The sequence below is a fragment of the Panthera uncia genome, assembly GCF_023721935.1.
Source record: "Panthera uncia isolate 11264 chromosome A3 unlocalized genomic scaffold, Puncia_PCG_1.0 HiC_scaffold_12, whole genome shotgun sequence".
NCBI lineage: Eukaryota > Metazoa > Chordata > Mammalia > Carnivora > Felidae > Panthera > Panthera uncia.
The window spans coordinates 20680394-20695686 of NW_026057579.1; the positions used below are offsets into that span (position 1 = coordinate 20680394).

At 37.7% G+C, this 15293-nt stretch overlaps 1 protein-coding gene across 16 annotated transcripts in view; it reads right to left on the bottom strand.

Moving 5' to 3' along the window:
- NCOA1 (nuclear receptor coactivator 1) overlaps positions 1 to 15293 on the bottom strand; it is a 241278-nt gene that overhangs the window by 16772 nt on the left and 209213 nt on the right. For 15 of the 16 annotated variants that reach the window (XM_049651968.1, XM_049651961.1, XM_049651964.1 and 12 more), the window contains 2 exons: positions 6825 to 6926; positions 4631 to 5033 (listed from right to left, as the gene is read on the bottom strand). In XM_049651968.1, the coding sequence (XP_049507925.1) occupies positions 4631 to 5033; positions 6825 to 6926 (505 nt within the window). The remainder of the gene's footprint in view (positions 1 to 4630; positions 5034 to 6824; positions 6927 to 15293) is intronic. The other variant, XM_049651971.1, reaches the window with a different exon arrangement.

Here is a 15293-nt window from a genome sequence, read left to right on the forward strand (position 1 = left end):
CTCCTTCCTTGTCCTATGAGACCTCTAGTTTTCCTGAGACCTCTAGTTGCCTGGCTTTCCTGGACTCCCAGTTCCATGGGCTCGACTCAGAGAAACCACTGGCTCCTGTTGGATTCCCTCTCCATGTAGCATGGTCTGGACAATTTCAAGAACTATGGTTTAATGTACTTTGATTTTTTGTTTGTTTCAGATGGGAGAATAAATCTGGTTCCTGTTATTCCACCTTAGGCAAAAGTGTAAGTCCATAATAGTTTAAAAGAGTAAAAATGGATTTCTTTTCTAGGATTTCTGTTATGCTGGCACTTTGTATTTTTTTCCTGACAAAATACATTTCATAGTTAAATACTTTTGAGGTACTGAAAGTTATAAAGGTACAGAAAAAAAATAATGTCATAATTTGATTATCTATAATTTAGTATAATTCCTTCAAATCTTCCTTTATAAAATGTTGCACAATTTTGTGACCTGCTTCTTTCCCTTATGATTATATCATAAGCATGTTTCTGTGTTTTTAATGTCTCTTTATAAATATAATTGCATATTCTGTGTTTTGCCATTGTTATAATGATTTTTCTCTTTTTGTTTGGTTAACCTGGCTAGAAATGTAGTTAACTTATCCAATTTTTTTTTTTTAAATAGGCTACAATTTTAAAAATATTTAAAATTTTCTGTGAAAGCTGAGCCAACTGTAGACTTCCTATTGTTTTTTCTTTCATTATATGTTTACTTTTTTCTTGGTAAAGATTTTATAAATAAAGCTACAGATTTTCTCTCTGCTGCTTCCTCCATGTGTAATTTAATCTCTGATAAATAATTTGAGTCAGAATATATGGAGAAATTATTGTTTTCATCTATGACTCTAGAAGGTGGTTTTTCCCCCCAACACCTTCATTTATATGTTGACTATCTGCACACATTCTAAATTTTAACCATTTTGGTTGCGATCTTTGAAAAATTGCTTCTTGGTTCCTAATGCATTCTTAACCTCACTAATGGTGAAATAATTATTTTCAGAAAAATATATATGTGGGGGAGGAAAAGATACTTATTGTATTCTGGACATTATTCTATAGAATCAAAGTTGAACACGATGTAAGAGATTGCAAGTATATCAGCATAGTTTCTGACATTTCTTTCTGGACTCATCTCACATTCTGTTTTCCTTATCAGATGACCTCATTTTAGTCCGAAGAACCAGCTTGTGAATGATAACTGGAGGGGTAGTCAGAATTCTGATTCTGGCCCCGCTATCACACTGGACCTTGGGATCCCTTGGACTAGACAATCTAGTTCCTTCCAGTTTAAAATTTCTATAGTTCTGTCTTTGCCTAGACCAGGCTAAGTATTCCTGTTGGACCATAAACAGTATCACGGCCATTTGGCAGCAGCAACTAGAAAGGGGATTCATCTTTCCATTCATTTACTTCTTCAAAGATTCATTGAGCAGCTACTCTCCCCACCAGATCACTGTGCTAAGCAACAGAGAAACTAAAAGGGTTAATGCTTTGTTCAATCAAGGACCTTGCTGTTTAAAAGTAAGGCAGGTAGGTGAACAAGTGGCTGTAAGACAGGGTGATGGGTGCTTATGATTGGGAGCAGTCAGGGAAGGCTTCCCAGAGGAGGCATCTCTGGAAGACGGGAGGAACAGGAATGAGGCAGGTGAATGAAGGATATTGGTTTGAGACAGAGGATACAGGATGTACAAGGCCTAGTAAGTAAAGAAAGTGAGGTATGCACTCTTCCTTGGAACTTGAGAAGTCTGTTACAACTGGAACACTGAGACATGGAGAGAAGGGGAAGAGGAACTGATGAGTCCAACTTTGGACAAGTTGAATTTGGGTGCTGGTCAAAAGAAAATTCAAGTATGTCTGTCATCAGGCAGCTGTGCACAAGAGCCAAGAGATCTGGTTAGGGATACAGAAGAGAGTCATTAGCATGAAGAGGTCACTGAAGCCACAGGAGTAGATGAGATCACTTAGGAGGAATGGGTGGAGTAGCATGTTTACTGTAGTTCACAGAACAGGGAGCTGTGGACTGGCTTCAAGGAATTCATGAAGTGGGTACAAAATTTTGTAAAAATTTCCATCATATTTACTTTAAATATCACCTTAGTATCAAATAAATTTTAAATGTCTAATTCTGTTCTTGTGCACTCATCATTGAGGCACGATAGTCTAGAAAAGTTTGTGGTTTTTGGAAATAAAAGAAAGCATACTCTGCCATTAATATTACCCACACATTCCTTCATTTACTTTGGGCCTATATTGAAAAGACGCCAAAGCAAAAGACAAAAGTTAATGAATTCAACTTTTGGTTTTACTATCATCAATGAACACAACAAACTTTTTCTGCCAAGGGCCAGATGGGAAATATTTCTGGTTTTGCAGGCTACAAGGTTTCTGGTATAATTACTCAACTCTGTATGAAGCCAACCACAGATGACACTATGTAAACTAATGAGGATGGTTACAATCAAACTTTATGTTACAAATTTTATTTATAAAAACACGTGGCGGCCTTGATTTTATTTTATTTTTTGAAAGAAGGCCTCATTTGAAAAGGCTGAAAACTTTTCCAGAACTTGAGTTTGTATTCCCACAAAACCTGGTCTTGAAGATTTCTACCAGACTGCTGATAATGTTGGAATGAGGTTGTAACTTAGAGCAGTGGAAAAACTAAAAACATTGCCTCTTTAAATGTTCTTTTGCTCTCCAGAAAAACTGCCAATTCCCCCCTATTATTTTGAAGCAGTTCAGGGAAGAACTGAAAGCTCTGTCATTCATTTCAATTTGCACCTGGATGAAAACAACCACTCTCCCGAGTGCATCCAGCGTCTGGGTTTTGTTTGTAGTATGAATGCTGACTTTACCAAAGATGAATTCTTACTTTGTGAAAAGCATTTTCCTGCCCATCAAAATTTGGACTAGAAGAAAAATCCATGTACCAGATAGAGCCTTACAAAGGGTAGCAACACATCCAGCTGTGCGGCTTAGAGAAGTAAACTCCACCAGCTCATTATCTCAATCACTGTGTACCACAACAGATCAGACTAGACCCACAACTCTGAAAGAAATCTTGTCAATTTCACTGGCAATGGGGTTCTGAAGCCCTGCTTTTCTAGGTGGCTTTGTGGAGGAACCAGAGCGGGATAGGAAGTTCTTTCTTGGCTTTCCAGAGAAGAGGTGTTAAAGAGCATGACTGAAAATAGATAGAAGTACTGTTTTCATTCTTATTTTTTTAAGAGAAAAGAGTCTTTGGGGAGTTTACTAATGTTTGGCTTACTCACAGCTATTTTTTTTTCACCAGTGAACGAGATAATCTTTTGATTTGAGGCTCTGTAATCAATATTATGAATGCAACTCTATTTGCTGTCTGGGCTAAGTTGCCTTTTGAAGAGCAGTGGGGAAAGAGATATCTAATGGAGTCTTCTAACGTTGGAGGAAGTACTTCAGCAGGCTGGAATAAAGTGAAAAAGCCTTGTCAAGTTCTTTGCATGCAGAAATCGTAAGACACATGAAAGTGGCCTTCAAAAGGTTCAGACGATATTATAATTAGGATATGGATTTATAATCCTTTTCTTGCCCATACAGATATTGTCAGTGATATAAGCCAGCCAAAGATGACTTCATTGTGCTGAGGACAAAGGAACTGATATGACATAATTTTGAGTAAAAGGTTTTAGAGAATTCTGGTGCTGTCTGACACAAGTCTCCCTAGATAACTTAATTTGATAGTCACAGGATTTTAGTACTTGTTGCCACCAGAATGAAAGTCTACATTGATTTGGCTGTCAAAGTTGATAAGCATATTGCCATGTAAGAAATCTCTATAGAGCCTCAACATTTTATTCAAGTCAAATAGCAGCCTTCTCATGGAAATTCATTTTTAGGCTGCCTTATAATTCACTTTTTCTTTCACTTATAAAATGAAGGGATTTGTTTCAATTTTTCCCCAGGAATTTGCCATTAAATTTGCATCAAAGTTTGATTAAATATCATGGATTAAACAAATGTGTTTTATTGCCACTACCCATTAGAATCTGAAAGCGACAGAAGTAAAATTTAAAGGGACATCATCCGCTAGGACAAAGAGAATAGAAGGGAGACAGTGCAAACAAAAGCTTAAAAAGGAAAAAACCTTCTGAAAGCCAGAAAGTTCCTGATATTCCAGAGGAATAGCTTGTAACTTAAACAGCTAAGAGTGCTCCAATGAGAAGTCTGAGACACTTTGTAAAGATGTGTTATCCCTATATAAACTATCAAAAGACCAAAATCTCCAACATAAGGAAAATACTGTAGGCAAATTTTGGGTTAATGTACTTCAACTCACTGTCTGAAGTGGACTCTCATGAGATTCTCACAAGGACCCGTGACAGAAAGTAAGAAAATAAAAGAATATGCTTTGCAGACAAATGTTAAAAATGTTAGAATCAGACAGGTCCTTCTGGATCGTGTCATTAATCATCTTAGCTTTCAACGAGCTTCAATGAGCCATTAGTGGCAAGAGAGGAGTCTGAAGCCTGGATCTCCTGACTCCCAGGTCAGCGTCTTTCTTCTTCAGCTCACTGCCTCACCGTCAGTGAGCCTGTACGTACACGTAATAAAGCAGCATAGAGGTGTAATCCTCATACCTGATCCTGGATACTGGAAGACATTCTGCTGCATCTGAGGATTGATTCCAGTGCCAAACTGTCCTCCCATGTTTCCTGTCATGCCTCTGTTCACCATGCTGTTGCGGTTGGCCAAGGTTGACTCGGGATTTGCTGCCAGTTGTGAAAACGGGCTGGTAGAAGCAGGTGGGGTTCCTGGATTTGTACCATAGTTTGGTGGGTAGGGAAATTGCTGCGGAGCACCCTGAGGAAGACGGGGGTTCCCCATTTGAACTGGCAGTCCAGATGAGGGAGGGAGGTTGTTCCCAAAGCTTTGTTGCCTCATGAGCATGGCTCTTTGCTGCTGTATTAGCTGCCTCTGTCGGTGCTGTTGGCTGTACAACTCCCGCTGGCGCTGTGCCAACATTTGGGCGTTCAGGGGTGGCTGCAAAGGAGAAAACAAATCCTCACTTATTAATATTGTTATCATCGCCACCTATTTTGGAAAGCTTACAGGATAAAGCCTAGTAGCTTGGGACAACAAAATATGTAGCAATTATCACTATGACTTCGATCTTATCTGACTTTAGGTTGTTACGAGACTTTTTTCTTTTTCATTTCCCCCAAATTTACTGTGTTTCTTAGTCCCCTCCCTTTTTAATGTTTACTTATTTATTTTGAGGGAGAGAGAGAAAAATCCCAAGCAAGCCCCGTGCCACCAGGGCAGAGCCTGACACGGGGCTCGATCCCACGATCATGATCCCACGCGATCATGACCTGAGCTGAAATCAAGAGTCAAAACACTCAACTGATTGAGCCACCCAGGTGTGCCCCTGCCTTTTTGCACTAAGATCAGTTATTCCACTTTCATGAATAAAATGTGATTATAGTTGATTTTAATTTTCTTCATATTTCCTATATTTTCCAAATTATTTATAATGAACATGTATTACCTTTACAATTAGAAAAACCTACAAATACTGTTTAAAAAGGAAGAATCAGAAATCCAGGATCCAGTGCCAAATAAATTGTTACTTAAAAAGAAAATAATTCATTAGAAATAAAATAATAAACAGAAATAAATGGAACCAGCTATTTTATATCATTGTTGCAGTAAAGACTGCTCCAGGCATTGGAGTACGTATTTTAACAGCTGTAACAGTAGGAATGATAAAGGAAGCCATAAAAGTAGGCTAAAATCACTTTTTGGTCTAACCCGTAAAGCAATATGGCATGTCAATAAAGCCTTCCTCAGAAAATTTCAATTCAGACTGAGGATCAGGTTAGAGCATATAGCTCCTTTAAAATTAAACTTGCCAACCAGATATAGTCCAATCTAGAAGAAACTGTGACATATGACTTTCTGACACAAATCATCTTTATGTGAATTCCAAAAGTGGGGTCTTCTTTCCTTATAACCTAATTAACCTTGTATGACCTAATCACTGATGTTTCTTAAAACAGAGAAACCCAAGTATGGATCCATGAAGACACCAATGTCTGCTGCTTAACAGTAGTTTCTGTCAATATTTATCCTTTTGGTTAACAGTTAGCTTCCTGTATTTGCCCAAATCCATCTAGGTGCATTTCATGGAGAAAAGAAAAGTTGTTTGAATCCTCTCTAAAATTCCTCATCTCCCAAATTTGTGTGTCACCTTGGTTAAGGAAACATAAAAAAAGTGGTTGAAGCAAAAATATTAAAGTATGTGTGGAAGTTAAGCAGGGAGTGAGTACTAGACAAGACTCAGAAGGCTACCCAATTCTTTTTATGTTTAAAGTTCCAGTGGCTCGGGGTTCATATCCAAGGATTGTTAAAACAAATGAAAAATAAATAGAAAATGCTGATGCTCAGACTGAGCAGAGAACACAAGGTAGGTAAGATAACTCAGCAACGTAACTGAGTTTTGATCAGGTTTCAGCTACCATTCACACAGTTTCTTATCTAGGCTTCTTATTACTGGTATTATTTGGGATAGCAGTAAGAGTTTTCTACTTATTCATCGGGTATCTAATAGCAGTGACAACAATACCAATAAAACCAAACAAGGAACCCTTGGCTTCAGATCAAATATCAGTAAGGGGTATCACAAGTCGATTATAAATTCATTCTAGAAGAAAGCTGGACTACTACATAAGAAGATCAATTCACAGACCATTTCAGACACTCCAGTCAACACTTGGAGAAACACAGCTCGGGCTGGAGGAGTACTAACAATGCCTGGTTTTCTCACAGTACCTGAGGTGTAATCTGCTGCTGCATGCCTGATCTCATATTGATGCCAACAGGAGTGTTTGCTGCAAACTGGTTTAAGATAGCTTGCCGATTTTGGTGTATCAACTAGAGAAAAATGTAAACAATGAGATATCATATTTCTATATGCAAATATATACTTTGGCCCTCACAGAGTGACACAAACTTTTTATTGATTACTAACAAGTAGTATTACAGGTTTAGTAAGATTATTTCCCATGTTTATTTGCCAAAAGGCTGGCAATTCCTAACATTTATCAAATACTTCTTGTCTACAGAACACCAAATATGACAAAGCATTTAAAAGCAGAATCCATATTCATGTACATATATATATATATATATACATATATATATATGCAGATAGGTATATACACATATCGTACATACAGCGTACTTTTTAAAACATGCTAATACTTAATTATTTCAGTCAAGTACAATAATGGAGAGAAAAGAAACATCAGCCCTTGGTCTTAAACACTTGTAAATATAAAAATAAGTATATAATAGGGCACATTCTATAAAAGTTTGGAAGATGAATGGAAAAGTTGAGGCACTTCTCATTTGAAGACTGACTGTCGGATGGGTACATATTTGGGGAAATCCAACATGATTTCATTCACTGAAGAGAATTATGTAAGAAACAAATGGTTTGAGAAAATAGACTATTTATTTAACTAGAAGAAGTAATTACTTTAGACCAGCATTTCCCAAATTGGTGTTCTAAAGAACACTGTTCTGCAGGATATTAATAGATGTGCCAGGAAAATAGCATGCTGTGCTGTATTAAGTATTGGAAATGATGGGTTACACAAGGTGAAACAGATTTCTTTACTGCAGTAATTCTATGAGCCTTTAATTGACCAAAGCACACTATGGGTCTTCAAGAAGGCGTTATACTATGCAACTTGTTCTCAGAAACCTTTTTTCCTGACACGTAGCCATTAACATGACTACAGAACAATCTTGTATGGAACGCTAGTTTGGAAGACGCTGTCTGTATTGGACTTAGGGTTCCAGGTCATAGGCATTCCTTAACTTTATCAGGTAACAAAACAAGCATCCTTGGAAGTGATATTTCCTGATAAACAATCTATAGCTTAAAGAATTTCTTGCTCAAAAATTTGATATGAATAAACTGTTCAGAGAGATAACAGCAACAATATCAATACTATTTTGTGTTTATATGGTATTTTATAACATAAATTACTAATAAACACATTAACATGTCAATATAGTTTACATTTTAATACATTTAATATATTCCAATATACTAAATGCAAACTAGAAAGACTAAGAAAGTTTTGTAAGAAAATCCATATTGTTGTAAAAAGTGATGAAATCACCCATTTCCAAACAGCTCAATTCTTAATTCTGGTTTCATTAATTTTCTGACTCCCATTAGGTCAGAAAACAAACTGTTTTTGGGGGGAAAGCTCAACAGAATATAAGGATTAAAATGAAAATTTTCAGACATTTGTGGAATATGATAAAACATTTGGAATCGCTTAAAAAATAAAGATATGAACATTATGGTTTTAAAAGTCAAAGGGACTCCTAAGTACAAAAATCTATATACTTGTTAAATTCTACAGACCACCGACATACGTTTAAATACACCATGAATTTTATGAAGATTTATAAACAAAACAAAACAAAACAAAACAAAACTAACTGTATGCAAGATACTACATAAGGTTTGAAGGCTAAAGAGGTGAGCATATTTCTTTCCTCCAGGAATTCTCTGTTGAGTGGCACAGGCCAATACAGAATGGCACCACCCACAAGTGCTGTACGTGTGTATACAGGGATGTCTACAACTAACTCAGCCGAAGACATGAAGGGAGGGACCAAGGGCATGAGTGAGCTCAATGGGACCTTGAAAGATGAGAATGCCAGCTGGCAGGAGGATGGCAGAGTTAACCTGAGGCAGAAAGTACAGCGAGTCTAAAAACAGAAGACAAAGCAATGAGGACAGGTGAAAATACACGAATACGCAGTGATGAAGACAAGTAACGTTGCTGGGGGAGTGGGAGTTGGGATTCCAAACTTACAGCTTTATATATTCTTGGAATTGTGAGACAGTGTGAGAATGCAATGGGTGGGGATGGAGGAAAGATGCCTGAGAAGTAGTAAAATTGAGAAAATAACCTTAGGAAATATATTACTACCTTGGAAAATAAACAGGCTATTTTTGGAAGTAGAAGAAATTACTGCAATCTACAAGCACTTTCTGCAAAATTGATCTGTTTCTGCCCTTGAAATAATTCTTATTCATTTCCCCATCCTCCCCTTGACCATCTCTGTGCACAACCTGACTAATGCAGTGTACAGCTGCCTCACTCTGACCTACTAAACTGCTACCCATTATCTAGCAAGCAGATCAAGCTCTATTTCTGCCAAGGAAGTCTTCCCAAAATGATCACCATATCCTTTAACTCCTTGGAAATCTTGACTTTTGGTTGGTGGGTGGAGAGAGGTCAGTAGTCTTTACAGCTGGGGACATAAATTCAAAAGTCTACAGAGGCCAGGTCAAAAGACTTTTATTATAAAAGGAAATGTGGGGCTTGAGGCCAGTGGAACAGTACAAACTCAACCCACATGTATAAAACACCCCCCCCTTTCTCTCTCTCTCTCTCTCACACACACACACACACACACACACACACACACACACACACACACACAGACACACACACACACACACAGACAAACACACACACACCCAGAGTTCAGACCAGCTGACATTTTGTCTGTCTGAATGTTTTGTTTTTTTTTCCAATGCCTTACCAAGAAGTCCTTCTATAGGAAAACTAAAAGATGATTACCTAGCTAGAGGTTCTCAATCAGGGATGATTCTGCCCCACAAGAGACATTTAGCAATGTCTGAAGACATTTTTGGCTGTCTTGGGGAAAGGCTCCTACTGGCATCTAATGGGTAGAGGTCAGGGATGCTGCTAAACGTTCTTAAATGAATGGGAAAGTGCCCTATAACTAGAATTATCTATCCCAAACTTTCAAGAGTGCCAAGATTGAAAACCTGGATTCAGCCACCGTGTAAATTTTTGACAAGGAGTTCTTTTAAAGAAGCTCATTCTTACATCAGGCAGTTTTCATTGTCAGAATTCTAGAGGTGAAATTTGCCTCCCTGTATTTTCTGCCCTTTGATCTTAGTTCTACTTTCTGGTTACTTCTATTTTCTACATAATATAAAAAATTATCAATAGTGGTTCTTCTACCAGTTCCATACCCTTCTTCAGTACCCTAACACATAACACAAGTGGACTTGACTTGTTTTAAGATGGCTAAGTAATCACATTTCTTTACCTGTCTCAACTGTTACTCTCTTTTCAAAAAAATTTTTGTAATATTTATTTATTTTTGAGAGAGACAGAGACAGAATGCGAGTGGGTTAGGTGTAGAGAGAGGAAGACACAGAATCCGAAGTGGGCTCCTGGCTCTGAGCTGTCAGCGCAGAGTCCGACGCAGGGCTCGAACTCACGAGCTGTGAGATCATGACCTGGAGCTGAAGTTGAATGCTCAACCGACTGAGCCACCCAGGCACCCCTCCCTTTTCATATTATCCTTTTCTTGGGAGTATGAGGACCCTTGCTGGAGAAGAAGAAAACAAAACTAGAACAGAATAATTACATCTCTTATCAGCCAATGTTATACCATTTTCTACAAGCAACAGGTCTACCCATTTTTGCTGTTGTCCTTTTCTGAAAATAGAACTTTAGAAATTCTTTTTTTTTTTAATGTTTTTATTTATTTTTGAGACAGAGAGAGACAGAGCATGAGCAGGGGAGGGGCAGAGAGAGAGGGAGACACAGAATCCAAAGCAGGCTCCAGGCTCCGAGCTGTCAGCCCAGAGCCTGACACGGGGCTCAAACTCACAGACTGTGAGATCATGACCTGAGCTGAAGTTGGACGCTTAACCGACTGAGCCACCCAGGCGCCCCATCAACTAATGCATCTCTACTAGTTTCCTAGGGTGTTTTTCCTCCCCTTGCCCCCCCCCCCACCAACTAGGGATTATTCATAACTGTATAATAAAATTTAAAATCTTAGAATCTTTTTACTCTTTGTGTACCATACATATTCCAGTCAATGAGATATAGTTAAGGTCAAGAAATAGGTTTTTAAACTGATCTTCTTAAAATCCATTAAAAAGAAATAAACTGTGATGTAGATCTGAGTTTGTACCTTTCTTTTCTCAAACCATCAGGCACTGTCCTAAATTCCTGCCTATGAGATGTTTTACATCTCCTGTGTTTCGCAAGAGGGAAGAAGGCATGAGAGGATATGACCAACAAGTAAACAGATGATTTCAATCTAGAGAGATAAGTGTATTATGAACACCATGTTATGAATCTGAGATATTCTGGATACTAATCCCTTGTCAGTTATACGGGGTTGCAAATATCTTCCCTGAGTCTATGGCTTGTCTTTTAACCTTGTTTATGGTTATCTTTTTTTTTAATGTTTATTTATTTTTGAGAGACTGAGAGAGACACAGCACGACTGGGGGAGGGGCAGAGAGAGAGGGAGACACAGACTCTGAAGGGACACAGACTCCGAAGCAGGCTACAGGCTCTGAGCTGTCCACACAGAGCCTGACGCAGGGCTCGAACCCACAAACCACGAGATCATGACCTGAGCCAAAGTCAGAGGCTTAACAGACTGAGCCACCCAGGCGCCCTGTTATCTTTTGTAAGTTTTAAACTTGGAATGCAAAAATCAACCTTTTCCTTTATGTCATTTTTTTTAGGGCCACAGAAATCTCATATTCATATTTAGGTCATTAAAATACCCAGAATTTATGTTTGTGCATGGCATGAGATAATGAATCGAATCGAATTTTTTCCCCTCATGGACAGCCAAACGTACTAGCATTTATTCTATAGGCCATCCTTTCTCCACTGATTGCCACTTCTGTCCCTTATAAAATCTTTATATACATCTGAGTGTATGTCTGGGTTCTCTACTGTGTTCCAATTGGAAGAACTGTCTATCCCTATGACAGTTCCACATTGTTTTAAGTTCCAAAGCTTGGTTTTAAATCTTGGTATCTGGTAAGGCAAGTTCATCCTCCTTCTTTAAGATTTCGTACTCATGCTTCTAAAATAAAGTTAGCATTTATTTGTTAAGTTTCATGTTGAGATTCTGACTGGAATTCTACTGAATTTAATTAATTTCAGAACAATTGTCATCTTTAAAAAAATTTAACATTCATTTCTGAGACAGAGAGACAGAGTACGAGTAGGGGACAGGCAGAGAGAGAGAGGGAGACACAGAATCTGAAGCAGGCTCCGGGCTCTGAGCTGTCGACACAGAGCCTGGTGTGGGCCCGAACCCAGGGACCATAAGATCATGATCTGAGACAAAGTCAGACACTTAACCGACTGAGCCACCCAGGCGCCCCCCAAAATTGCCATCTTTATGATAGTCTTTCAACTCACTAATATCTTCGTTTGGATCTTTTTTTTAACTTGCAATTACGATTAATAATTTTCTAAGTTTTATAAATTGGGAACATATTTTGAAATTATATTTCCTAATTGGTTGTTGATAATAAAAAGGATTGCTATTAATCTTTATTTCTTGGGTTTTTTTTTTTTTTTTTCTAGAAACACTGCGAAACTTCTCAATTAATTCTAAGTCCTCTGTAGGTTCTCTTGGATTTTCTACATAAGCAGTTGCAGTGTTCGTATATGATTATTTTGTTTCTTCCTCATGTTTGCTTTCTATTTCAAAATCACTTAATTTTTAGTATGCCAATTTTTAGTGTTTTTCTTTTTCTCTGCACTAATATGAACTTATTCATTTAAAATATACATCCTGTCATCTAATGGAATTCAGGCAGGAGAAAGGGCAAGTGTTCCATCTCAGTTCACCAATTTGATCCCAACACGTGCAACTTTAAATAAACCTCCATTTCTTGATTTTATCAGGTATTGTTATTGCCAACTCACAGCCATTTACCCTCCCCTTCCTCCTCAATGACAAACTCGGAGTTTGTTCAGCTGACTATCCCAAATCATGCACAAGGGGTTAACTGTGTGCTCTAAGCCAATCCTTGCCATCAGGTGGTTAAGGGTGTACATGTGACTCAGTTCTGGCTGGCCAGACATGTGAAAAAACAATTTTCCCCCTGTTTTATTTTTTTGGAGTGGTAGGGAGGAAAGAAGGGCAAGAACCTGGAAAAAGTTTCTTGGCTTACGGAAAAAGATGCACAGGTGCATGTGATATTTGTAACCACTGGAGCCATTTTTCTAGTTGCCAGGGATTAGAGAGTAAAAAGATAGAAAGAACGTAGGTCCTTGAATAACATTCTTGAGCCTGTGAGGTAACCACACCTCAACCTGTCTCTACTTTGTATCATCTCATTATCTGAGTCAAAATACTTTTTAAAAATGGTTTCACTCCTTTGAATTGATGTTTTTTCTTTCCATGTTGCTGAAAGCATCTTAACTGAAACGATGACGGAGATAAGCCTTGGCCAGACCTCACAGAGAGCCCTTAACTCACACAGAAGACTCCAAGCATTTACAGACTGTGGACTGGGATGTCCCACTGTTATACAGAAGAACTTATGGTCCAGAACCCAGAAAGTAGGTCTGGATGATGAGGCTCATTTGGTAGCAAAGTATTGTCTTACACGGCATTATAGGTTGTTTTGTGTACTGACATATCTCAGGGCTCAAAACTTTCTCTAACTTGATGGATATTTCACTCTGTTGGGTTACCAAGACCACCGAACTTTGGACATGTCTCCCTGATATTTAAAGGAAGCAACAAGGAGCCACATTCGTCTATTTGCACCCTTATTTCATGTGTACCCTCTGCATTGCTACCTCTGCTTATCAGCTGTTTTAGGAAAAAATCAAAGTAAAAGTGATTTTTTTCCCCAAACTACGTGTGAATTATTATCTCATCCATTCACAAACCTAACCTAGACTGTTGATCTGGCCTTGCTCAATGAACCCTTGCCTTTAAACAGTATTTACTGACTCTACCCTGTAAAATGAAAATCAGCACACCTACGTTTTCCTCTACTTTTTGGGTTAACCCTTAATCACTACTTGCACTGTTATGTAAGTTTCCAGTTGTGTATGTTTGGAATACTCCAAGCTGATGGGAAGTTCTAAAAGTTGCCTGTATCTCCTTAATTCTTTGTATTCCTCATAGTACCTAGTAGTCTCCCTAAATATGTTTTGCGAATGACATGTTTTGTGAACCAATAAGCATTTCTTACTCTTGTGCTCTCTACTGAATAATGACAAGTTATAGCAAGAGGTAGTTTACCTTCAGCTAATACTCAGAACACATTACTATTTCCTTTCTAGATTTCTCTTTTCTTCCCTCTCTTCCCCTAATTGCTCTTTCAGTTCTTTATTCCACCCTAGAATTTTAAACAGTATTCCTTTTTTTTGTTATTATACCATTAATAATTTTATCCTATCTCGTCTGGAGCTCCCTTTCTCTTTGTCCCTTTCATCATCTTCTTTTTAAGTGGAATGGAAACTCATTTTATATTACTTATTGTATTTACTGAATATAATTTGATAATAAGAGCTAGTGTTTAGTGTTACTGCATGCCTGGCACTATGTTAAGATCTTTACATGTACTAACTCATCTAATCTACACACCGCCGATGAGGTAGAGGAGTTATTTATTAGTCTCCTTTTATGGCTATAATCAGAAATCAGAGGCTTTAAAAGGGTAAATCATTTGATTGCCAACCCACCTAAGTAAGGTCAGAAGTAGGACTTGAATCTAGAGCTCCGATAACATTATATAATATTGCCTTTCTAATATAATTTAGTTCCTTCTTTCTCTTCCTTTCTGAATTTCTAACACTCTAGGAAATTGCTTTAAATACTTTACAGAAAATCCAAAGTAATACATACAGATGGTTAAAAAAATACAAAAAGATAAATAAGAAGAAGTAACAATCTATAGTGCTGGTCCCACTTCCCAGAGCCGATACTTTTAACCATTTGCTTTTTTGGTCTTGATGCTTATCTCTGTATGTGCTGCTCATTCCATCTTAAATATTTATGCCATTATACCCATTCATTACCTGTCATGAGAGAGAAGATTTAACTCACCCACAACTCCCCAGACCCCCAAACTATCCTTTCCTCTACTCTACTCTCCTAATATAATAACATCATTAAGCTTCAATCACTCCAACTTCAAACAACAAAGATTCCATTTTCTGTTCCATCAATCAATCATAACAGTACCTTTTGGTGCTCTACTTGATAAATTAAGCTACATATTTCTCTTTATTAATTTAATAATGATATGACGTTCGTCCTAAATATTTTGTCTCAAAAAACAAAATCCACTTGCTTTAAAATTTTAAGTCTCACAGTACTGTTATGAGCCAGTTGCCTTTAACTGAATGAACGTGTTCTTTATTTTGTCCTAGCAGACCAAGGACA